Source organism: Gracilinanus agilis, chromosome 2 (genome assembly GCF_016433145.1).
Source record: "Gracilinanus agilis isolate LMUSP501 chromosome 2, AgileGrace, whole genome shotgun sequence".
NCBI classification, from domain to species: domain Eukaryota; kingdom Metazoa; phylum Chordata; class Mammalia; order Didelphimorphia; family Didelphidae; genus Gracilinanus; species Gracilinanus agilis.
Window position 1 is genome coordinate 453,910,788 of NC_058131.1, and position 26,555 is coordinate 453,937,342.

Consider the following 26,555-nt stretch of genomic DNA (forward strand, 5'->3'; position numbering starts at 1 on the left):
GTTACTATTTCTTTGAAAAATCTTAACCAGATGTGAATCTACAAAACACTCTATATTGCCTTGATATGAGTCACAGAAATAGTAGTCAAACATAAAACATTCCAAACTCATTTTAATGGTCCCCTTATATACCATTTCTGCCTTGTTTTAGTATAATTATATTTCTATAAATATTTATTGTTCTAAAATAGTCTATTAGTCTAGTATATTTTCTGAATATTACTTATACTGTATATATTTTTAAAACTCTTACCTTCCATCTTAGAATCAATACTGAGTATTGGCTCCAAGGAAGAAGAGCAGCAAGGGCTAGGAAAAGCGGGATAAGTGATTTGCCCAGGATCATACAACTAAGACGTGTCTGAGGCCAGATTTGAATCCAGGACCTCTTGTCTCTAGGCCTGGCTCTCTATCCACTGAACCACCTACCTAATCCTGTATTTTTTTTAAATAAAGTTTTATTGGTGTCTTTAGTTTTTTGTTTTTTTTTTACATAACCACAATTACTCCCAGTATTCCTTCCCCTTCCCCATTCCAGACAACTATCCAATGTAACAAATACTGTTTTTTTTTTTAAGGGAAAAAAAGAGGAATAAGGGGACAAATTGTCAAGGCTGATCAATATATGGGTTTAGAAGATTCTAAAAGGAAAGAACAGGGATATTTATCATAGCATTCTTATGAAGTAGAAAAGAAATACAGGATGACTGCTAGTGAAAATGATAGGATCAAATGAGGGTTTTTAGGAAATTAAGTATTGTAGGCAAAGGAAAGGAGGCAGTAGATTGCTGTATTTTAGTCATGTCTGATTCTTTTTGACCCACCTGAGGTTTTATTGGCAATAACAGTAGAGTGGTTTGCCATTTCCTTCTCCACTCATTTTGCAAATGAAGAAATTGAGTCAAACAGGGCTAATGACTTGCCCACCATCACACAGCTAGTATCTGAGGCCATATTTGAACTCAGGAAGATGAGTCTTCCTGACATCAGCCCCTGGTGTTGTGTCTACTGTGCCATCTAGCTGCCTCCAGCCAGTATATAGGGGGAGAGTAAAGTTTAGAAAAAAGAATAAAAATGATAGTGAGGGCTATCAGGTGGAAGATGGGCTCAAGGACATGCAGAGGGACTTATCCTGGCAAAGAGAAAGGCTATCTGTTCATCTAAAACCAGAGTGAAGTAGAGAGTGAAGGAAGATATCTGAGTAATGAGAGAAGAGAAGGATAGGAGAAGAAGAGAAGAAAGGAAACCCTTCAAAAAAAATTTTTTTTTTGGTGAAGAAAGGCAAAACTGCTCTGGGGAGACTTGAAGAGAGATGAAAAAGTTTAGGATAGTTCTGTAGAGAATAAGATAAAGTCAATCAGGGAGGAGTAGAATAAGATTTCAGTGAAGGCCCAGTTGAAATTAGAAAACATCAATCTGTTGTAGATCCAATCAGTATAGTTTCATGGTTTCCTCCAGTACAATTCAACAGCAAGTGAAGGAGTGATCCAAGACTTGGGTCTGGTAAGGCATGATTAGTAAAAGAATAAGAGGCAAGAGATTCAGAATAAAGAATGATGTAGAATTGATGCAGAATTAGAAGGATGAAGATTCATCAAAGAGTCAAAGAATGTAGTCAGTACAAATGTTAGGGCCTGAGAAAGAATTGTATTTGATTCATCTTATATGTTTATTATTTTAAAACCAATATTGACTTATCATAGTTCTTGAAATGTGCCTTGAGGGCAGCTAGGTGGCTCAGTGGATTGAGAGCCAGGTCCAAAGACCTGGGTTCAAATGTGGCCTCAGATGCTTCCTAGCTGTGTGATCCTGAGCAAGTCACTCAACCCCAAGTGCCTACCTCTTACCCTTTTTCTGCTTTAGATCCAGTACACAGTATGGTTCTAAGACAGAAGATAAAATTTAAAAGAAAAAAAGAAAGAAATGTGCCTTGTTTAGAATACCATACTTATATTGCCAAATTTACTTATTATGGTGCTTGAAATGTTTGGGTTTGTATAAAACATTAATTAAATTAGTTAAATATGCTTACTGTACTATTAAATATTAATTGGTTAACTACTGGGTCAAGATTGTGAAGGCTATGACAGTTTAGTAGAAATTATGGCAGATTTCTTCAAACTAGAAAGCTTTCAGGAAAGAGCCTGGCAATACAAAATGTTATTGGAAGACTTCCCAAATTAAGTTCAGGGAGTTGGCCAACAGATAGAGAATCTGTTTGGCCAGAATGAGTTATAAAACCATCTACTCAAGTAAAGAAGTATCACTTGCTATCTGAGTCAGTAAAAGATATACTGAAGAAATAATAGATCTGTAGTACTGAAGTAATTTAAACAATTCAGAAACACAGGCCTAATTCAATAGAAAACTAGAATAATAAGCAAAATAAATGCATTATAAACCTAACATGTTATACATATAAATATTAAAGAAAACAATAATAATAAAAGGTTAATATGAAAGCAATGCTCAAATACATCCATTTATATTAAAGAATGGCAACAGAGAATACAAAAGAACACATAATCCAAAGATCATACTGATGCAGACATCAAAACAAATACACATCTCAACATACTCAAATACACCAGCATATTTCCCATTTTGTAGTTTACTCTAACAATCATTTTGGCCTATATAACTTGGTTAGGAATCTGGATATGAACAGATAGCCAAGAAGTGCTAAAGGTGCAAAACCACACTGATAGAGTGATTATTTTCACTAAATTTCCTGTATAATTAAAATTATGGACCAAAAACCTATCCCAAACCATGCATACATATATATGTGTATATATTTAAACATATATACATATATGTATATGTATATCAACAGAACTAAAGCCAAATCAAATATAAGTGATTTGAGGGATTATTTATATGTATTTTAAATTATATGCTTCTTATTTAATTAATATAGACAGCTAAATACATCTCAGCATTTTTTTAACATTACTGGCCATGCATAAAATCTAACCTTCCAAACACTGTGTTTTCCCAATCTTTTCCAATTGGTAATTATTAATCCCCATGTCTTGGAGCCACAGCCCCTTCTCCAAAATAATCCCCACTGTCCAGTTCCCACCACATGCTAGATATCTACTTGGAGCTGGATATTGACTACCCAACTCCCGCCTTTTCTAGAGGGTATAGAGACCCACTCTATTCTGACTCTTGGACTTTCTAACCCCTAGGCTGCAGCTTTTTCCTACTATTATTCTCTAAGAACCTCGGCGTTTTGACTTCTGTCTTATTACTCTGTCTGGCTGAAACTAAGTACTACCCGAAATTACTATCTTCCATTCAACTGAACTTTCTTTTATATGTTTTTTCACCCAATTAAAATATGAGTTACTTGAGAAAAGGGAATCATCTCAATTTTCTGTTTATATCCCACAGTGCTTGACAAGGTGCTTAGCATAAAATAAGAGCTTAATAAATGTTTTTCTATTTAATTTCATTTTGTTATGAGTTTAAGTTGGGCAATAACCTCTAATCAGTCAGTCCCCTTTCCCTACCAATAAAATCCTTCCTGCTGTTTATCCTCAGTGATAAAAATTAAAATTTCAAACTGTCATATTTCTATTTCAAACTCACCTTCCAGACCAAGTCCAAGTATCTAAGTTCAGACAGTGCAAATCATTCATCCTAGTTTGCTAAAATAAAATAGAGTTAAATTAGATGGTAAACTATATAATGTATTTTCTAAATATCTATTACAAATCCTTATAAAGAATTCCTATTAAAAAAGTACTTCACAAACCATTTGATATATATATGTGTCTATAAATGTATTTATAAAGATATATATTTATATATGTGCTATTGTTTAAAATCTGTGGTTTCTTTTTAGATTCTGTGAAAGCACCATATGATTAAAAATAGGATAGAGTTAAATCCTACAACAATGGAACATAGAAAACTGGAAATAGAGCTAACATTAGCAATATTAAATATAAGATGTACAGGTAACTTTAAAACAGAAAAAGAAATAAACTTAAAAATATTAAAGATTAAGCTTAAACACCTGAGAGAGAATTTTCTGACAAGGGTTTTAAAAACAAAAATAAAATTTTCCTCCCTAGAATGTATACATATGTCTGGGTCTGCATTATCTAAATTATGTGGAAAGAGAGAAATAAACTAGCTAAAGGTCCTCTCTATACCTAGGATTTTTTAATATATAATTTTCACCATTATTTGACTATAGAATAGTATAAACTAGGAAGAACCTCATAAACAAAAACCTTTTTTCATTGAAAATACACTAACCAATACTCGTCCTCCAAAAATATAGCCCTTATTTCCAAGAACTGCACATGTGTGAGCTGCTCGAGGCTGTGGTGGAATTCCATTCTGTAAAGAATTTAACGGAAATTTGAAATATTTGAAATTTTAGCCTTGAACACAAAACTTTGAAATGAGCGATATAAAACATATTCATGATTACATGATTACTTTACATAGGTAGAAACTATATCATAAAAAAGAATGATAAAAATCATTCAGAATGAGTAGTTTAAAAATACATTCTTAAAAGTACTAATTATACATAAAGGCTATCATTTAAGAATTACTATCTCTGTGGTCTCTGTCATTTTCTCCTCACAAAATAAGGATTTATTTGTTCTTATCAGTCATTTTGACTGCTGAATGGCAAAATAATGTCTAACTAGTTTCATTAAAGATGATGAGGGCTTTCAGAGCCAAATTAGCAATGATAAACAGTTATCCTTAGGATAAGAAGACTGCCTCAAAATTCTCTGGCTTAGTCAAAGATGATTTGTCAGGTTAAAAGTACAAATACTACCAGGAAAGGATATTGGGCCAGGTAGGTGGCTCAGTGAATAGAGAGCCAGACTCAGAAACAGGAGGTCCTGAGTTCAAATTTGGCCTCACACACTGTGTGTGATCATGAGCAAGTCACTTAACCCTCTTTGCCTAGCCCTTACTGATCTTTTGCCTTGGAAGCAATACTTAGTTCATACTGAGACAGAAGGTAAGGGTGTTAAAAAAAGAAAAAGGCTAATATCTTAATCCTTGTGAATGACATACAATAATGTGATAAGTTTTTCCTTCTTTATAATTTTGCTTAACATTAGACACACAAACATATATGTTTTCTACTTATGCTGTGACTTGGCTATTTTAACAACTAGATCTCTGGTTGAGGTACAGACTACCCCAGGGAGGGATGAATTATGTTTCTACATTTATTATTACAACTCTAAGTTTTTCAAACCTATATATTTATGTAAATTTCAGGATTTTTCATTCTTCTGTTCAAGTAGCTATAAGTTAAGAAATTACTAATTCAGATGCTGCTTGCTGTAAGACTTATGAATTTAGTTTAAAATAATGGCGTTAATAGGATAATATCCCTATTAATGAAAAAGATGTGTTCCAGAGACAGATAAACTGTGGTAAAATCAAATGTAATGGACTTCTGTACTAGCAACAATGCAATGACCCAGGACAATTCTGAGGGATTTATGGAAAAGAACGCTACCCACATTCAGAGGAAGAACTACAGGAGTGGAAACACAGAAGAAAAACAAGTGCTTGAACACATGGGTTGAGGCAGACATGATTGAGGATGTAGACTCGAAACAACCACACCAATGCAACTATCAATAATATGTAAATAAGTCTTGATTGATGACACATGTTAAAACCAGTGGAAATGTGCATCAGCTATTGGGGGAGGGGGGGTGAAGGAAGGGTGAAGGGGAAAGTAAAAACATGAATCATGTAACCATGGACAATTTTTCTAAAAAAATAAAATATTTAAATCTAAAAAAAGAAAAAGAAAAAGATGTGTTCTAGTGACTGGAAGATATCTTTTTCATTAAAAGTGGCATTATTCTATTAATTTTAATATTAAATAGAAATTAATTAAAAATATAAAGACTAATGACAAATTTTTTTCCTTTTGATAATAGGGAAGTCAAGAGAGAAAGAGGATACTCAAGATTCTCACCTAAAACACCAATGTGGGAAAAGGCGAAGTTTGAACACTGTTTACCTTCAAATGGGCGGGACAAATGGAAGTTATGTTCAAAAGTACTTTGGCCAGGGCAGCTGGGTAGCTCAGTGGATTGAGAGCCAGGCCTAGAGACGGGAGGTCCTAGGTTCAAATCCAGCCTCAGACACTTCCCAGCTGTGTGACCCTGGGCAAGTCACTTAACCCCCATTGCCCACCCTTACCACTCTTCCACCTATGAGCTAATACACAGAAGTTAAGGGTTTAAAAAAAAAACAAAAAAAAAGTACTTTGGCCATTTTTATACTATGGATGTTTGCAGATCTGCTTTGCATGATTTAAATTTGTTTTGTTTTTTAATGGGCTTTATTACTTAAAGGAACATTGTTTCTAGAATTCTGTTAAATTGAGGTATCACTATAAGCAAAGGGCAAGAAAAGATGATAAAACCTCTTTAAACAATCTTTTATTAAAAAAAAAAGCTAAAAAACTAAACTTATTTGTGAAAGAATGTGTTACTTTTCCACACTACTGACAAAAGGACTCTAGAGAACTACTTTGTACTAATGACAACTCAATTGCTAAGATCTAAATTTCATTAGATAAGAGATTTGATTGTTACCAATGAATATAAAAATAAGGAACATTAATAAAGCTAATGATTGTAAAATTAAAGTTGATTTTACTCACTTTTATTTCTGGTTGAAACCAAGTCTGTGTGTTTGTATCAAAAACATGGACATCATTATGCCAACCCCAGAATATCTGCCCTTCCTAAAACAAACAAAAATGTAAATATTTTCCTTCTCATATTACCCTTAAATTTATGAGTATATAAAAGACAAAGTACAAATAATTAAATCATCATCATGGTCATAAAACCAATGACTATATAAAATTTTAAAACTTAGAATAGACACTATTTAAAAATGGACTTATTAGTATCATACTCATTCAATTGCCTTTTTCAGTTTGGAAGAGGCTACTATGCCAACTCTTTGAATCAAGCCACCCCTAAGAAAGGGATGTAGAGAATCTAAATTCATCTGATGAATTTGGCCTGAATAAAAGCAGGACCATAAAATCTCAATAGGAAGGGGCCTCAGAGGCCATCTAATATGACCTATATCTACTCAAAAGTACCCTTAAAATATACCCAAATGATCATCCAACCCTTGCTTAAAGACCCTATAGTGAAGGAAAGCCCACTACCTCCCAAAGTCATCCATTCTACTTTTGAATAGCTCTGAATTTTAGGAAGTTTTTTTTTTTTACATCATGACTAAATTTGCCTCTTTTTCAACTTCCACCTATTGTTCCTAGTAAACAAGCAGAACAAGTCTTATCTTCTTTCCACATGACAGTACTCCAGATATTTATAGGATTATTGGATTTAGAGCTAAAAGTGACCTTAGAGAACATATGGTCCAACTTCCTTATTTTATAGATGAGGAACTCAGGCTCAGAGAAATTAAGTCTTTTTGCCCAAGGCCACACAGGTAGTATGCACCCCAACTAGGACTTAAGCCCAGGTGCTTTGACTTCCAAATCAGAATTCTTTTCACTACACCATGCTGCCTGCTATCATGTGCCCCCTAAGTCTTCTCTTATTCAGGCTAAACATCCCCAGTTCCTTCAACTGATCCTCATATGGCATGATCTTGAGGCCCTTCACCATCCTGGTCTCCCTCCTCTGGACGCTCTCCAGCTTATCAATGTCCTTCCTAAAATGTCTTCCCACAGCCTGGATGCCTCAAGCTCACTAATACACTGTTGGTGGAGCTGTGAATTGGTCCAACTGTCCTGGAAAACAATTTGGAATTATGCGAGAAAAGTCACTAAACTGTTCATACTCTATGACCATATACTAAATATTTATAGCCCCATTCTTTTTGGAAGCAAAAAAACTGGAAATAAAGTGGGAACCCATCAACTAGAAAATGTCTGAACAAATTGTTGTATAAAAATTTAATGAAATATTGTTGTGTCATAAGAAATGGTGAATATGAAGAATTTAGAGAAACATGTAAAGATCTGAACAAACTGAAAAAAAGCAAAGTAAAGAAAGAATAACCAGAACAGCATACACAATGACTACAATAATGTAAATTAAAATAACACTAAAAGAAAGTTAATTCTGATGAAATGTAATGAACAACCTTGGTCTCAAATAATAAATTATGAAACATATTTCCTAACCTCAGAAGAGATAGGGTGAGGGTGGGATAGGAGGAGACTGAAAGTATGAAATGTTTCTTATACTATAGACATGGATTAATTTTGTTTTACTATTTCTGTTATAGAGGAGGATTATGGCTAGGGGCAGTATATCAGAAAATTACTGTGATGCAAAAACAAAAAGCATCAATAAAACTTTAATAAAATAAAATATGGTACCAGAACAGAACACAATACTCCAGATATAATCTGATCATTACAGCAACATCATCACCCTGGTCCTGGACACTACACCTCTCTTAATGCAGCTTAATATTACATTAGTATTTTTAGCTACTATACCACTATTGACTAATATATACAAAGCCCTCTGTAATGCACAGGCCCTTGGATTAATGGACAGAAAAGTCTACTCTTTACTCTGAAAACCAAGCAAAAGCATCTAAGGAAACTTATTTTAGAAATCTGGGGAGATATTCACTAGTAAGGAAAAAAAAACCCTAGTGATTTGACTGAAGAACGAAAAAATATATTTAGAGTTGGGCAATATGGAATTAAAATCCTTTAAATTAAAAACTTTATATGAATTTTTTAAATCAGTAAGCCCCAAGATTTAGCTTATAAGTAATGATGAATTTAAGGCTGATTCCCTTGCTCCAAGAGATGATTAGTCTTGGTGAACATCACCAATTCCCTCAGACACTAGGAAGGAGCAATTAGCAAGTAATGAGTCAATCTAATGTCTAAAAAGGCTTACACCTGTTCAATGGTTATTTATAAACAGACTCTTTTAGTTATAGTACTGCTACCATCTCTCTCCTTTGCAGCAATGTCTTTAGAATGTTTTTTGAAAGCAAGAAAAATAAAAGTCCTTTGCCAATAGGTAAATCAACCGTCATCAGATTTAAATTTACATCCCAGGTCTACAACATATGCCATTAGTTCCTAAGAATGAAAAGAAGGCCCATTATTTCTAAATACAATAAGTTTCCTCTTAAAACAGTTCAAAAATAGAGTAAAGTTTCTTACCCAAGATGCATCATGAACATCAAAACAGTCTTGGAGTTCACTGTGTTTCCTACATCCATAACCACCAAAATATATTAACCTAAAAAGAAAAATACAATAGAACAGTGGGTGGGAGAAAGTTAACTAAACTCCTCAAAAATAGAGATTTTGACAAATTAAGACAATGGGAAATAATAGTCTGTTAAATATTAACACTCTTTTTTCTCCTGAATTCCAGGCCTCTGTCCCCATATGTCTGATAATAACAATTGGATATCCCAAAGAAATTCAAATAGATGCAAATTTGAAACCATCATCTCTCCCCCTAAGTCTACCCTCTTCCTTATTTCTTTTCTGTGGAGGATATTACCATCTTCCCAGGCATCCAAGTTCACAGTTTCAATTATCCTCAATTGTTCACTCTCCCTCACTCTGACAGTCACAAAGTTGTGTCAATTCTACCTCTAAATCTCTGATATCTCTCCCCTTCTTTCCATTCATACCATAGTTCAGACCCTTATGTCTCACCAGGACTACTTCAATAGTATTCTAATTGGTCTGCATATTTTTAGTCTTTTTTATTTCTAATCCACCTTCCACAAAGCTGCCAAAATATTTCTAAAGCACAAGTCTGAACATATCATACTTTTGCTCAAGAAGCTCCAGTGGCTCCCTAATTCATTAGGAACAAATACAAGTTTCCCTCTTTGGAATTTAAAACCCTTTGTAACCTGACTCTAAGGTCCTTTTACAAGATTATACATTATTCCCCTTCAAACAATCTCCAGTTCAATTAAATTGGCCTTCTTGCTGTTCCTTTATACCCCCATGTTTGAAATGCATTCCTTTCTCATCTCCTTCCATCTTTTAGAATTTCTAATTTTGTGGACTTATAGCATCATAGATTTGGAGCTGGAAGGGACCTTACAGGCCTTGCAGTCTAATTCTCCTCATTTTATAGATGAAGAAACTGAGGGCCAGAGAAATTAAGCAACTCACCCAATGTCATACCAACATTAATTGGTATAGATAGGATTTTAACCCACGTACTCTGACTACAAATTCAGCATATACTTCACTGCACTGTTTCTGTCAAAGCTTAACTTGTGTCACCTCCTATATGAGGCATGAACTGAACACTCCAGTAACAAATGGCTCATATACAAAGTACCTAATACTCTGTATATTTGTATATTCTTAATCTGTGAACATCATCTCTCCTAAAAGAACATGAACTCCTTGAGGGAAGGAACCATTTATTTTTGCATTTTTATCTCCAGCACCTAGCACAGAGTCAATGATTGACTGAAACTCTATTAGAAAGATATATACTACATAAGGCCAGTTTAAGTCTTAGAAATATGAAGTCAGAACATTTTTGTGACATCTAAGAGGAAACCTTGGTTTTTTAATAAGGCTTTTAGTGTGTAAAAAACTTCCACGCAAAACAGAACTTAACAGCTCCACTTTACTATTACAACCAATACAAGGTTATTTTTATATGACATAATACAACTTAAAGCTAGGTGTCATGTAATTAGAGTCCACTAAAAAAAAAAAACAACATAGGCTTTTCCTTTCTATAATTGTCAAGTATGGCAGGAACAATATCTAAGACTGGAAAGTCATCTGCAGTACAGACTAGTATTTCCATAAAAAGGCAATGAAATAAAAAAAAGCACCGAAACCATCCTCAAGACTTAATTGGTTGGGGGTAACTAAATGGTTCTGTGGATTTGGAGTGAGGTCTAGAGAGGAGGTCCTGGGTTCAAATATGACCTCAGACCTTAGCTTTGTGACCTCAGACAAGTCACTTAATCACCATTCTCCAGCCCTTACCTCTCTTTTGTCTTGGAACCAACATAAAGTATTGATTCAAAGATGGGAAAGTAATGGTTTAAAAGGGAAAAAAAAGATTTAATAGACCTGGGGAAGTGAGGTGGCTCAGTGGATAGAATGCCAAGCCTGAGGTGGGGACCTAGGTCAAATCTGTCCTCAGGCACTTCCTAGCTATGTGACCCTGGACATGTTGACCTCTTTTGCCTAGCCCTTGTCCTTCAGTCTTAAAGCTTTTAAAAAAAAAAAAGGCTTAATTGGGGGCAGCTGGGTAGCTCAGTGGATTGAAAGTCAGGCCTGGAAACAGGAGGTCCTAGGTTCAAATCTGACCTCAGACACTTCCCAGCCGTGTGACCCTGGGCAAGTCACTTGACCCCCATTGCCCACCCTTACCACTCTTCCACCAAGGAGCCAATACACAGAAGTTAAGGGTTTAAGAAAAAAAAAAAAAGGCTTAATTGGCTTAGTTTTAGTTCAAGTCAGTGATTCTCAAAGTGGGTGCCACCGCCCCCTGGTGGGTGCTGCAGCGATCTAGGGAAGAGGTGATGGCCACACTTGCATTTATCTTTCCTATTGCTATTAAAATTTTTTAAAAATTAATTTCCAGGGAGCTAAGTAATATTTTTTCTGGAAAGGGGGTGGTAGGCCAAAAAAGTTTGGGAACCACTGGTTCAAGTCATTCATGTACTTCCTTGGTATCCCTTAAAAGGAGTGACTGCCATCTCTACCCAAGAGAAATGTTTGTTTTCTTCCTTCCTTTCTCCTGAACACGTGATACATAATGCCCTCTCTCTAGAACTTCTCAGGAAGGGTAAAAAAGAGGTATTATTGCACACACACCCCCACTCCATTACACCCCTGGAAGAAATACAGTGGCTTCAAACATGTACTACTTGGTCAAGACAGCTGTGGCCTCTGGTTACCACTTCTGTTTTGCAATTCTTTGACTGAGCATAAGTAACAAACATCAATCCAGAGTTGGACTTTTTAGGAATGGCTAGCTTAGGAACTCCTGCATATCCTCAATTGATAATGGCAGCATAATAAGTAAGAAATTCCCCTATAGTGACTATAATACTTCTTTCTGAACATGACTATTGACAAGAGGAGGAATTCAATAGGTGATCTTGCTTACTAAAAGACAAAGACTTTGAGAAAGCTAATCATAAGCTTGCAGAGATGTACAGCCAGTGAAGAGGGTAAATGGCATCTTGCAGCTCACAGACAGGTAGGCAGAGAGGTAACAAGCATTTATTAAGAATTTATTATGTGCCAGATGCAGTGTTAAGCACTGGAGATAGAAATACAATAAAAAAAGATAGTCCCTGCCCTCAAGGAGCTTACATTCTAATAGAAGAAGACAACACATAAAAGGGAACTGAAAGTGGTGGGAGGAAGAGAATGGATGATGGGAAGTTCAGAGAGTCAACAGCACAGGAGGGCTAGAAATGAAGTTATAGTCATTATTGGAGGCCCCCAGAATGAACTCACTAATGGGAAAAGTAGGACTGCCTGGTGAAAGAATATTCTACAGAGAGAAGACCCTAAATGTTAAGGGGGGGGGGTTCCACGGTAAGAAGGCAACTATCAGGAGGTGGCAAAGTTTGGGGGACTCAAAAGTATATCAGAGAAGAAAATGAAGGCTCACATTAGACGTAAGAGCATGAAGATCCCAGAAGATGGGACAGCAGCACCATGCAGGCTCTTGTATTGAGGGGAGGGGTAATAGCAGCCCTGTCTCATGGGAAGGGAAGCAGCAGGAGTGTTCAGGTACTGGTGGAATTGATTGGTTGTTGTCCTTCACACTTGAAGAGGACCAAAATGACATCACTGGTGATGTCTTTTGATCGAAGCATAAATTGGATTTAAGTGAGTCAGAACTGCACAATTCATTTTCTCTTCCAGAGTCATTGAAGTAAAGTGGCAAGATAAAAGTCAAAACAATTAATGATGGCTTAGGATGCAGTAGATGACCACGGCTTCTTTAATATACAACCAAGTAAGCACTCCTTGGCATCTACTTCTGCCTCCTTCATGGTTGTTGGAACAACCTGTTCTCATTCGCCCTTTCCACTAGGATAAGTCTTCACATGCCTGGAGTTGACATGGCCCTAACTCACCAAAGGGTTAGAGTCCCATCAATTATCCTCTACCTGGTTTTTAGCCTGCCTGCTACCATGGTTTACTGGAGTGTGGCCAGCTGCATATGTTACAGCTTTTTAGAGCCACAGAATAAGAGCTGGGTAAGAGGCAGACTCCAAAGGTGGCTGAGCAGCCCTGAAAAGGGCCCAGCAAGCCCTCACACCAGAGATGTTAGCCCTCTCTGAACATCCCGTACACAGCAGTAGCAGTGCACAGGCCCTGAAACAGTGAGCTTATGCTCATGGGTCCCAGCAGAGTGGGCTGTAGCTGGGTTCTGGTGAATTGGGCCAAGGTATGGGGCCCAGTGGAATAAAGAGTAATAAGGGTACTGGCAAAGGCAACAGCCTATAGGCAGGCTCATCGTAGCCATTTGATTATTATAATCTGAAATCAGTAAGACCTTTCAACACTGTTGCCAGCATAGTGCTTATAGTCAATAGACAATATTTCCCAAGCAAAGCTTGACAGACCAAGGGGTAGAGTTGCTGGAAGGTGTGTTGCTTTCTGATTACAGCCAAGATGTGAAACTGCCACTGCATTCTTTAAAGAAGATACAGTGATAGGATCACAACAGATTTAGAGCTAGAAGGGACCTAATCTTAGCAATCACATTGCCACACAAGGGCCCTGAAGGGGGCAAATATTTGGTTGGTATCTCTTCCATAAGGTGTATAGGGAAGTCAAAGCTAATAGGCTGGAGAACACTGAATGGTAAGTGGTAAAAAAAAAAAATTATTTCAGTAATGACCTGGACTCTGGGACAGGTTGCATGCCCTCTTAGCTACCTACTCCAGATGGCCTTGACCCATGAGAAGGAATGGTAACTGTTTCATCACCCACCCTGTCATTCTGATGTTTCTGGAGCTGTTCCATTCATCATCACTGCTTTATATCCTTTGAACTATGAACTGTACCCCTTTTTGGAGATGGTGCATTGCTTTTGTTAACTTTCAAAATCCTACACCAGGCTTTTCAAACCCCTGAGATCAAGGTTGTTCAGAAATGGTCCTAAAGACAATTCTGAGGGACTTATGAGAAAGAACGCTATTCACATCCAGATAAAGAACTGTGGGAGCAGAAACACAGAAGAAAAACAACTGCTTGATCACATGGGTCAATGTGGACATGAATGGGAAGGTAGACTCTAAGCCAGTGATTCCCAAAGTGGGTGCTACTGCCCCCTAGTGGGTGCTGCAGCGAGCCAGGAGAGCAGTAATAGCCACACTTTTTTTTGTATTACATTCTATTCTGAGTTCAATAATTAGTTTCATAATTTCCAGGAGGCGCTAAGTAATATTTTTTCTGGAAAGGGGGTAGTAGGCCAAAAAAGTTTGGGAACCACTGCTCTAAGCAATCACTCTAATGTCAATATTATTATATGGAAATGGTCTTGATCAATGACATATGTAAAACCCAGTGGAATTACTCATTGGCTGGGGGGGGGGGGGGAGGGTGCAGTGCCTAAGAGGAGAGGAGGGAAAAAACATGAATCATGTAACCATGGAAAAACATTCTAAAACAATTAATTAAGTAAAAATTTTCAATTAAAAAAAGAAATGGTCCTAAGGCCGTTTGGGGGTGGGGGTGGGGTCTCCCCAGGAGACTTTTAGGATCTTGTCACCAAAGGGCAGGATTTAATAGAAGCTACTAAGGCTTGAAAGTTCCTGACATGTAGGCTAGTTGAGTCTTTCCTTAAAAAAAGCACTGCAGGGCAGCTGGGTGGCTCAATGGAGAGAAAACCAGGTCTGGTGACAGGAGGCCATGGGTTCAAATCTGAACTCAGACATGTCCTACCTATGTGACTCTGGGCAAGTCACTTAACCCCAATCACCCAGCCCTTATCACTCTTCTACATTAGAACCAACACTTAATATCGATTCTAAAGTAGAAGGTAAGGGCTGTAATTTTTTTTAAATTTAAAAAATTTTAAAGCCCTGTAACAATTCTCAGAACTTAATAGTTCCAGGGGAGTAAAATTTAAACTACTATAGTATATATAGTAGTATATACTATATATACTATGTATAAGACATAAAAAGTTCATTTCAAGAGTATTTGTGCTTCTCATTCAAATCAATATTCCTAACTAAGCATATCTTTGCATATAGATAAGGGGACCAGTTGAACCAAAGTTCTATCTTTGCTAATGTAATAATTAAAAATGGGTTTAAGGGGGCAGCTGGGTAGCTCAGTGGAATGAGAGTCAGGCCTAGAGATGGGAGGTCCTAGGTTCAAATCTGGCCTCAGCCACTTCTCAGCTGTGTGACCCTGGGCAAGTCACTTGACCCCCATTGCCTACCCTTACCACTCTTCTGCCTTGGAGCCAATACACAGTATTGACTCCAAGATGGAAGGTAAGGGTTTAAAAAAAAATGGGTTTGACAAATATAAGAATTTAAAAAAATTATTGTGGTCACTGTTTATAAAATTAACTCTTAAGTCATGAGGCTGTTAGCAGCTTTAGTAGCTTATTACAGCAGGGTCTAGAGGTAGTAAAGAGGGAAATGTAGGAAGGTGATAGTGGAACTGTCTAGCCTACCACTCGTAAGCTTGCACCCCGACAAAATTCCAATCTCCAGCCAGAGTAGTGGGAGAGTCTCAGCCCCCAAAGCAGAAGTCCTCCAACGCAGAAATCTTCAAATGCAGAGACTCCAACGCAGAAATCCTCCAATGCAGAAGTGCCTTGCAGAAGAATCCAACGCAGAGACATCAACACAGAGACATCAACGCAGAGGTCCCCCTTCAGCAAGAGCCACCAGCCCAGCAGAAGCAGAAGATTCTCAGCAAGAGTCAGAAGTGCATGAGAAGCAGAAGTCCCTCAGCAAAAGCTACCAGCTCAGAAGAAGTAGAAATGACTCAGCATGCTCTCTGCTGACTTTTATAAGCAGTTTTCTCCATATCACTTCCTCTCTCTCTGATTCCTCCTTCCTTTCACTGTGGGCTGGTCTATTACATCTCAGGAACCAAAGTCCCTCAAATTGCCTAGCACTGCCCAGGGGTCAGTGTCTCTGGGATCTACTTTCCATCCTCTGAGTGTGTGAACTCTTATCAAAAGGATTCACAAGTTCCTGACTGATTAAGTTGAAAGGGTTAAGTACTTGATTAAGTTAAGATAAAATAAATTCCCTTTCATCCTAAACAGTCTTCCCATACTATAATTATGTAATGTTCCTCTTATAAAATGATCTCATTTTATTACAATCCTGAGCCTGAACTATTGGCCTAGCCTGAGTCAGGCCTAGTCTAGAACACTAAGATTAGCTGGTCATCCAGGTACTGCTAGATAAAACATCAAGATAATTCACAAAAACTCTTTTATTTACCTTTTAGAAAGCTTAGAAATTTAAAAAAAAAAAAAAACACTCTAACCATTTGTAACCAATGCTTAGTCTTGAAGGTCTTAGGTATTCTTGTGGTTTTTGTTTTCAGAGACAATAACAGATGAGTATAAGGGATGAGTAAAATCAGACTTAGATCAGTGCTCTTATCTTTCTTTTAAACCCTTACCTTTTTCTATTGGAGTCAATACTATGTATATGCAATAGGGGTTAAGTGACTTGCCCAGGGTCACACAGCTAGGAAGTGTCTGAGGCCAGATTTGAACCTAGGACCTCCTGTCTCTAGGCCCAGCTCTCAATCCACTGATGCCACCGAGCTGCCCCCTCTTATCTTTCTTAAGGGTGGACAGAGATAAGTGAAAAAAAAGTTTCTTAGGATAGAATCTGGAAACATTTTAAAATAGGAGTGCTTAACAAAAGGCACATGAACTCAAAAAATATTTTATAACTAGTAATACTATATATTACATTTTATGCATTAAAAACATCATTCTGAAAAAAGGTTCGTAGGCTTTCCCAAACTGCTAAAGGAGCCTATAACATTAAAAAAGGTTCCCCTGATTTAAAGAAAATATGAGTGATAAAAACAAACGAGAAATCTTAGAAGTGGAACATCCCAGAATTACTAAGTCTCTGGGTAGGCATCCATTTACTATCTTAAATAGTATTTTCCCTCTAAAACAAAATCTATAATTAGTTTGAGTTTGTGATTACTATAATCATATTTTTAAGAAAAATAGATCTAATTTCAATCAACTAGATTTAAATAAAAATCCACTTTGGTTTATATGGGAAGCAAAGTCTGAGACCCTATCAAGCAAAGCTCTGGGGACATGGAAGGCACAGCCTGAGACCCTCAGGAAAGCTGAAGGCCATAATGTAGCTGAAGCTTGTCCTGTATCTCACCTTTTCACCCCAGGCCTATAGCCTCAAGTTAGGTTGTTACATGTTGATTTATTATCCTATAGAAAGCATTGTGTAGACTCAATGAGGTAAACAGATTACATTTTACCACTTTACCAATCATTTATTTTTATTGTGCATGTGGAAACTCATGCAAAATTTCCAGCTTGTTTGGCCCTTTCTATAAAATAGTAACTATTCTCAATAAACCTTGCCTCTGACAGCTATCAGCTTTGTCTCCAGCTTTGTCTTATTTCATTCTTCCTACCATTTCTCATTCTTCTTATCCCTCCAGGACCCCTCTACATCAGATTCCTGACAGATTTAAATACCATTATTCCAAATTATTTAAAACCAAGTAGCTTCTATTGCCTATTTTCATGATTAAGAATTTTGTTCAATTTTTAAATATGTCCTGTCACCTTTAATATCAATTTTAATCCCAACTGCAAGACTAAAGATTTTTCATTTTATTTTTTCCATATGCTCAAATCCTTATTACAGAAATGCAATTAACAATAGAATAAAACAAAACCACTGAACATTACCTGTCTTTGTATACCCAGCAAGAAAGTTTGTCTCGTGGTGTAGGTGGCTGTCCTTTAAAGTCGATGATTTTTTCCCACTGGAATGTTCCATCTCTTGTTCGCAAATTAACAAAATAGAGCTTTTAAAAAAGGAGAACACTATTGGTACAATTCAATATACATTATATAGGATCTGCAATCAAAATAACAAACAATAATGTAATTACATTTTATGCTTATCAATAGAAAACTTTAAAAATAGTAAAACTAATTAAAAAGGAATCAAAAGAATCATTACAAATGAAACACACAGCACAGAATCTTTTCTTCCACCTTCTTGCCCTATGGAGATAACTTTAATATATAAATTAGCTCCAAAAGACATGGAGTAAAATCACAGTAAAAAATGTTTTAAATGTTTATCTTTAATGACTTATGATCATACTCAAGCATTGGTTTTATCTTAACCTTAAAGTTTCTGCAATTATAGAGACAGCTATGGTTCAGTGGATACAGTGCTAGGAATCAGATCTGTCCTCAGATATAACCTAGCTACACAGCTCTGGGCAAGGCACTTAACCTTTAACTGGCTGACAAAAGGATCAGGAAATGGCAAATCATTCTAGTATTTTTAATAAGACTACCCCATGGATAGCTGTGGTCCATGGAGTCACAAAGAGTCAGACACAACTAAACAATCTGCAATTTTATGAAATGAAGTTTCTACATTAGATATTCTATGGTGTGCTTCCTGAATTAAGCAATGTATTACTCGATTGCTGTATCCTTTGTCATCATATCCTCCAAAAATGTACAGTTTTCCATTAATGCAAGCACCACAACTTCCTGACATGGATGTAGGGAGTTCTCCTTCCATGAGGTGCATTGTCCTGCAGCAAAATAACATGGAAGTCCATAACTTTCCAGAGAGACAAACAAAAGTATCAATCATTTCATCAAAATACACTAAAAATTTTACTTTGTAAGATTTTATAAAGTTCCATAGCAAAGATTATCAGACATAAGCCGAAATAGTGCAATGTTCTCATTTGTACTATAAGCACTGAGAATTAATGTGATTTAAGAAAAGATCAGAGGTGAGAAAAAAGAAGAAAAGCTGAACATCTACAATAACTGTACAAATACAGTCTTATAACATTTAACCAAATTCTACCATGGTTACTACAAGAGCTGGCACAGTGCATGATTTTAAACATATATAGCTTACCACAACCCATTGTCAATTTCATAGATCCAAATTTCATCATTAGGCAAATACACTTCATTGTCTTCAATAGACTAAAAACATAAGATATATAAAAGACACATTTGTCAATTAAGTACAACACGTATTATTAATGCTACTGGGCATGAAAACTGTGACCGCAAAATATAAAATGGAATCGGATATAAAAAATCATCATGTGGGGTTTTAAATATAAAATATTCAAGGAATAAAAGAGAAAGAATAAGTTGCTAAAGTCTGAAGTATGTAAAAAGTCAAGTGGTCTCATAAAAAAAAAGTTCTGGGAAAGTCAACCTGAGAAAGGGTCTCAAAAGTGAAATTTGGACTGGAAACACAATTTAGATTAAAAAAAATAAAAAAAAAGTCATAGGAAGATAAAGAGTATAGAAAGGATGTACATTCTGACATGGAAAATAACTACAAAAGAAAAGACACATAAAGATCAACTAAGAACATTATGGCCCACAGTATGGCCCAAAAGGGACAAGCTTGATTTTGTTTTATTAATTCGAACATTTATTATGAAAGCTAAATAATACAAACAATAATCTTGAGAAGTTTAAAAAACATTTCCCCCAGAGGGCCACCAAGAACCTTCTAAAAAAGTAGACGTAACATGAAACACAAAAAAACTTAGAAAGAAGAGGAATTCTAAAGTTGTTTAAGTTACACATTTAAGTAAAAAAGTTACAGATGCTACATTAGAATCTTTAGAAGCAATCATTTTAGTAGTCAGAAGTCACTATATTAAAAATTATACTGGACAATGTCGAAAAAGTTTTTGCTGCCATAACCATAAAAACAGATGATCTATAAGAGCCTTTTTTGGTGCTAAATTTCAAATACAACTTCAAATTTTATCTATCATGTAGTTATTAAGAGGACCAGTTTTTTAATTTCTTAAAATCCCTTTTTACTATAAAAAATTGTATTCAACTCACCTAAAATCTAGCTACTGATGCTTTCATATTTCATTATATTTCACCTGTAGAATATCCCTCTACAAGGTCCAACAGTCACTATTCAGAATGCTCAGACTTAACCTGCCCTACTTTGCTTTTCTCCTACTATTTTAATGAAAGCAATCCTCATATTCATAACTGTTAGCAACCAAGTTTTCTAGGAATAAGTCAAAATGTGAATCCAAAAACTGGATACTAAGTTATGCTACTTGCCACAGTTTTATAGACTTAGAAAAGATCAGGCAATTTCTTAGTCACTTTTCTGTCCTGTAGTTTCATATTCAATCACTTTCCTTATTTAAGGACTTTCAGATATCTCCTCTTTGACATAAGCTTCATTGATTCTTGGAAATTTATTTTTCATATGCAGAAAATCTACACTATTTTGATTCATTGCCTCAACAAACTTTTCCATTAAGCTAAAGCTTAATGTGCAATGATTTCAAAAAAGCTTATTCAAAAAAAATGTTGGTTTTCTTTTTTTCTCTTAGAATGAGTTTCTTTACACAAAATTTTTAATTGCAGTAGCTGTCTATATTGCCCCATTTATAAATGAAGCAACAATATTTTCCATGCCCAAGTCATAATTCTAATAAAAGAACAATCACTTTTAACACCCAACAGATATCATAAAAAATACTTTTCATATTTAGTGTTTCTCAAGAGATAATTTCTAACATATTTTGATATTATATTATAATATATAACATATTTTGATACTCTCTTGCTAGAGATTTCACTAAGTCTAGAAGCTTAAAAAGTTCAACTTCATTTTGAAATAAGCTAAGATCAGTGCAGACACTTTAATACTACCTTACTGATGATAAGCAAAATCATTTAGGTCTACTTAAGTTCTCGGATAAAGATCTGAAAGTGGAAAGGATATTTCAGATGGGTAATCACTACAATGATGTTCATCCATAATATAATACTTAGCCTCACTATTACAGTTTGAATCTCAGGTTCATCTTCATTCAAGTCCTCAGTTACTGGAAGTTTTGTTTAGTTCTTCACTGAATAAAATAGGTCTTATTGCTTTCTGATGGTAAATTTAGAAAATAGTCAGTTTTATGTATTAAGCAAAAAAGAACAATATGTTGAATGGTCTTTTGTTCTTTCCAAATCAAGGTAACAGACTTTTAGGCAGGTACTGACTAACCATGCATTCTACTAATGTTGAGTTCTAACAAGTACTCTAATAAGAGTAAGACTAAAGCCCTATCCTGAAAACTATTTTACACCCCCCAAAATGGTAAATAAGAAAAAAAAAGTGTAAAATACCTTCTCAACTAAAGGAATAATGTTTCATCTCTAAGATTTGTTAACTTGTAAGGCTAATATAAACATCTACAAAACATTTGAGAAAAAAGGATTAGGAATAGTAATGATGCTAAATAAATAATGTTTACTGCCTGGCATACAACTGTCAAGATGTGATACAACGGAAAGAGCCCTGATTCTGAAGTCAGATGATCTGGGTTCAAATCCAGCCACTAAAGCTTAGTACCTTAGTGACTAGAGCCAAGTCACTCAACCTACATGGGCTTTAGTTTCCTCATCTGTAAAATGAGGGAGTTGCAAAAAGTCACTAAACTGTTAATGCCTTTTGACCAAGTTATACCATTACTCCAGAGTCAAAGAAAGGAAAAGGACATATATAAAAAAATTTATAAATAAATAAATTTATAAAAATAATTTATAGCAGATCTATTTGTAGTGGCAAAAAACTAGAAATTTAGGGGATATTTATCTATTAAGGAATGACTAAACAAAGTATGGTATATGGATGGAACAGTACCATAAGAAATTATAAAAGTGTTGGTTTCAGAGAATCCTGGAAAACTTGTATGAACTGATACAAAAGGAAGTCAACAGAAGTAGAAGGAGAATTTAAACAATAATAACAACATTGTAAAGCAGCTTTGAAAGACATAATCATAAATCATGCAATGACCAACCGTGACTCTAGAGGAAAATTAAAACTTTTTTAAAAATTGAATGAGAGCTCAGACTTAATGGTTTCTGAGGTTACTTCAAGCTCTAGCTCTATGATTCTATAACCTGAAGTTCTAAGAATATTCTGCTACATATTTAGAATTTTGATGCATAAATGCCACATAGCATATAAAATGAGATTTCACATAAAATGCACAGGTCAACTAGTGATTTTTCACTATACACCCACCTCTTTGCCCTACTCCACAATTGAATCACACTTTATTACTTCATTAAATTACATAGTTTATATGCAAATTCACACATGATTTAAAAAAATAGGTGGCAAAGAAATCTGGTTGCATTTTTAAATTCAGCATAAAAAAATACATGTAAAATACCCAGAAATTTCCATGGGGCAAAATATATGTGAATAGAATGTTGAACTGAGTGCAAAATTATTGGTTTTGATTTCCAAAACATTATAAGAAATCACAAGATGATATGATATATAAACATCCTAAGGCTAATTTTCTAATACTTAAGTCTGTTATTTCTTTGTTAGTTGATAAGAAAAACAATATTTTGGCTTGTATATTTAAGAATAGTACAAAAATAGAGCTAAGACATTTTAAAGTGTAGAATATCTTCTACTGAACAGCAACTGCTTAGAAAAAAATGATTAATTCTTTCAAAAATTGAAATGCCTCTGAATCAGAAGCAGCAATTTTATACTGTAATTTGAAATATAAATCAAGACACCATGATATACTTATTGACTTAAAAATTCACTGAGTAATTTTTCTAATTTGTGTTTAAATCCATAATATGATATTCAAAGATTTGCATATTTGTGCATAATATTTCCTATACATGAATGTGAGAAAATGTTATATTATCAAAACAAAATTGTTCCTGAATGTCATGGCTGTCAGAAGTTATATCAATTCTTTGATGTGTAGAGTTTGCAAAGTATACTGAATTATATGTACCTTTTCCCCAAAGTAGTGCTAGCAATAGAGTTCTTACCAACATGTATCATAAATCATAAAGAGCATAAAGATCATAAAGAGCAATGAATAATCATGTTTCATTTTTGTCTTTGAATTCCCAGAACTTAGCAATGTGGCACACAAAAGTGCCTAGTAATTATATTGATTAGTTGATTTCTAAGCAGTATAATTTGTTTCATACAGTACCTTTCCCTTACCTTTAGAGGGCACTGCAGTTTTGAAGCTCGGTGACCTAGAGAACTAGTTTAGTCCTGGGTTATTCCCTGTTTAAAGAATACCTTTGAGAGGAGATATTCAAGGATGGAGATGATTCTAATTTAGTCCAAGATACCTACAGCCTTCCTATGATTTATACTAGGGAAAAAATTGAATAACTGAAGAAACTTGAGAATCCCAGGAACCTTTAAGCCATAATAATCTAGATAACAATTCCCAAACTTTTTAGTCTCAGGATCCCTTTATATTATTAAAAATTATTGAGGATCCCCAAGATTTCTGTTTATATAGACTATGTTTGTGAATATTTACTGTATTAGAAATTTTAAAATCTTAGCATTATTATGAAAAGTTTTGACTTTGAGGACCCCCTAATCTCAGGATCTCAGAGGTTCCCCAGAACATATTTTGAAGACTGATGACCTAGATCAATTCTAGGCAATTTATGTTGTTCCAGTGGCACTGAAGCTAATTCTTCTTGACATTCTTATCATTCTTTCCATGTACTTTTCTTCCTTCCTTAGATCTTACTACTTTTTTTGTTTTCTTCCTCTCCTGCTAACAATATCTATAGGGATGGCTTAGCCTTACAAAAACCATAGATTCATGATCTAAACATAGCTAGTTGAATTTATGGGCTATTCTGACAGGACCTACTGAGCTTATATACCAAGTGACTTCTGAACCCAATTAGTCCACAAAAAGGAACTAGATCACTCAAAGTTTCAGATAAGATATAAACAAACACTTATTTGGGGAGCAGTGTTGGGTTAGAGAAATCTTTTTCTATTAGCTTGGGGATCCTATATCCTCAAGACTGGTACTACTGATATAGTTTTAAGTGAAAACTTCTTTCTCAGTTTGACCTTGAAAGTATCAAAATTCAATTACCAAATTAAAGTTCACTTTCCCTTAATTTGGAATAATAAAGGTCCATAGCTTTTAAAATATTTCTTAACAACATAAACCCTGGATACTTGGTAGACCTTGAATACTGGCACATAGATACTACCCAAAGATCCCCAGGATTCCAGGGCTTTTAGTTTTGGAAACAATTTGCTTCTGTCAAAAAGTCATGTGATCTGTTATGTTATCAAGAATTTCTAATTACTTCACTAATTAAGAATTTACTCTTTACAGATCAAAATACAGAGAAGAGAGAGACAAGCAGAAGAGGACTGTGCCCTAAAATGATTCCTCTATGCATCTTCTGCCATGCCAGCATGGAATGGAGGCCCTAGGTGCCTCTGACAAAAAGCAGGAAAAGCAAATAAATCTTAGAACCTGTAGCAAGGTAGAGCATGGAGGAAGGTGAACAGAAATGTAGCTGAACACACCAGGAGACTGGGTTTGGTAAGAATCCAAGTCATAGGACCTTGTACTTACTATCCTGGAGTAGGAAGGCAGGAAATTCAGGAACCCTCCCTTCAAAGCAGCTATTACAACCAGAAAAGAAAAGCTTGTTCCTTTAAATGTATATTGGCATTACCATATTGTTTAAATTTTCCATATTAGAGTGAATGACTATGATTTGTAAAAACCTTTTAAGTATACCCTTGGGGATGGAGAGAAACCAAATAGGAGAGGAAACTTGCCTCAATTTAAAGAGGGTAGATTAGTCAATTAAAGAATTTATGCAATATAGTAACCTCTTTAAGATATCCATAAATCAGTTTGCTTTGAACCAGAAGAAAGCCTTAATAAGGTAATAAGAAGTGCTTATTCAGGTCATCACACCCAAAGCAGGCAGCCAAAATTCCACCTGGCTACTGGAAAAAACACAATGTAAAGGGTAGAACAACAAATTATATTTGAAAGAAATTTTGATTTGGCTATCTGCCATCTTATTGATGTAAAGGGTAGAATATCAAATTATATTTGAAAGATACTTTGATTTAGCCATCTGCCATCTTATTGTTACTCAGATATTTGATTTTAAATGGATAATTATGTAATGTACTTCAATGAAACAGAAAGGCTGTCAGGTTATATAATTCAGTTGTATGAATTGTTGGTATATTAACTTTTAACAAATTCTAAACATTAAAAACAAGTTCTTTTGGGAATCTTAAAAAGATAAAATAAAAATATCAACAAGAAAAACACATGGCATAAAACCATCTAGTAACACACTAGCAATTAAGTGTGACCTAGCAATTAAAAAAAAATCTTTGATTTCAATCACATTTCTAAGAGATTGTGGGACTCGGCAACAATAGTACAATACTGTGGTCCTGCTGGAGTACTTTAAGGCCGAGTCAATTTTTGATGCAGAGAAGTTACTGGCTCTGGAAGAGGTAGCTGAGAGGAGAATCAACGCTGTATAAAGAGAAAGAAAGGAGGGAAAATTGAGGGTTATGGAAGAGGTTCATGGGAATGGTTGGGGAATAGTGGCAAGACCACCACTAATGGTGGAGATAAAGGAATAAAAGGAATGGAGTATGGCACAATGTAAAGCACTTGCCCTGGGAATCTAGGGATTTGGGTTCAATCCCCAATACTTAGGACTTACTAGCTGTGTGCTTTTAGGCACCTCATTTCACCTTTTGGTGCCTCAGTTTTCTCATCTGTAAAATAAGAAGGTTGAACTAGTCTATCTCAAAGGTCCCTTCTAGCCCTACACTAATATTAGGTGGCTTGGTGTGCTTAGCGCAGGTAGGGAGGTCGGTGTAGTGGGCTCATGTAAGGCAGCCTGGTTTTTCCAGGGGAAAGATCTTCCATGGCGCATCCAAACTTGACGACGAGAAGTTCGGACAGAGGAGAGGTTGTGACCGGCCTGTAGACCTGCAAGGAGAGGGGGCCACAGAGCCTGCGCGATACTCCAGGGTCTCCCGGCCACTACCTGAGTCGTGCGTCCCCAGCCCACCTAGTTAGGAGCCGCGCGTGCTCTCGCCTCACTCCAGGAGCGGGACGTGCGTACTCCCCCTTCTCCCCGTTGCGCCCCCCTCCCACCGCGCGCCCTCAGGAGGGGGCTGAGGATGCTCCCTTCTCCACCTCCCCACGCGCGCTCTCAAGGAGGTGGCCGTGCATATTCCTTCCCCTCCCCCTCCCTGCATTCTCCTGAAGAGAACCGTGCGTGCTCCAGGAACGGGCCTAGCGTGATTCCCTCCCCACCCCGTACGTACTCTTCCCCCGCCCCTCTTACCGATCCTAGGGCAGGTCCAGCGCGTTCCCCACCCCACCCCCTTCTAATCCCCACCCCTCCCCTAGTTCTGGGCTGGCCTGCGCGCCCTCCTCTCCAATCCGAGCCCTAGGCTGGCCCTGAGCC

At 36.1% G+C, this 26,555-nt stretch overlaps 1 protein-coding gene across 1 annotated transcript in view; it reads right to left on the minus strand.

Moving 5' to 3' along the window:
• KLHDC1 (kelch domain containing 1) overlaps positions 1–26,555 on the minus strand; it is a 65,607-nt gene that overhangs the window by 27,192 nt on the left and 11,860 nt on the right. The window contains exons 3-10 of the mRNA XM_044659955.1: positions 26,022–26,071; positions 19,144–19,214; positions 18,688–18,805; positions 17,937–18,055; positions 9,191–9,269; positions 6,674–6,757; positions 4,273–4,356; positions 3,598–3,656 (exon numbers count right to left, since the gene is read on the minus strand). Coding sequence (XP_044515890.1) covers positions 3,598–3,656; positions 4,273–4,356; positions 6,674–6,757; positions 9,191–9,269; positions 17,937–18,055; positions 18,688–18,805; positions 19,144–19,214; positions 26,022–26,071 — 664 coding nt within the window. The remainder of the gene's footprint in view (positions 1–3,597; positions 3,657–4,272; positions 4,357–6,673; positions 6,758–9,190; positions 9,270–17,936; positions 18,056–18,687; positions 18,806–19,143; positions 19,215–26,021; positions 26,072–26,555) is intronic.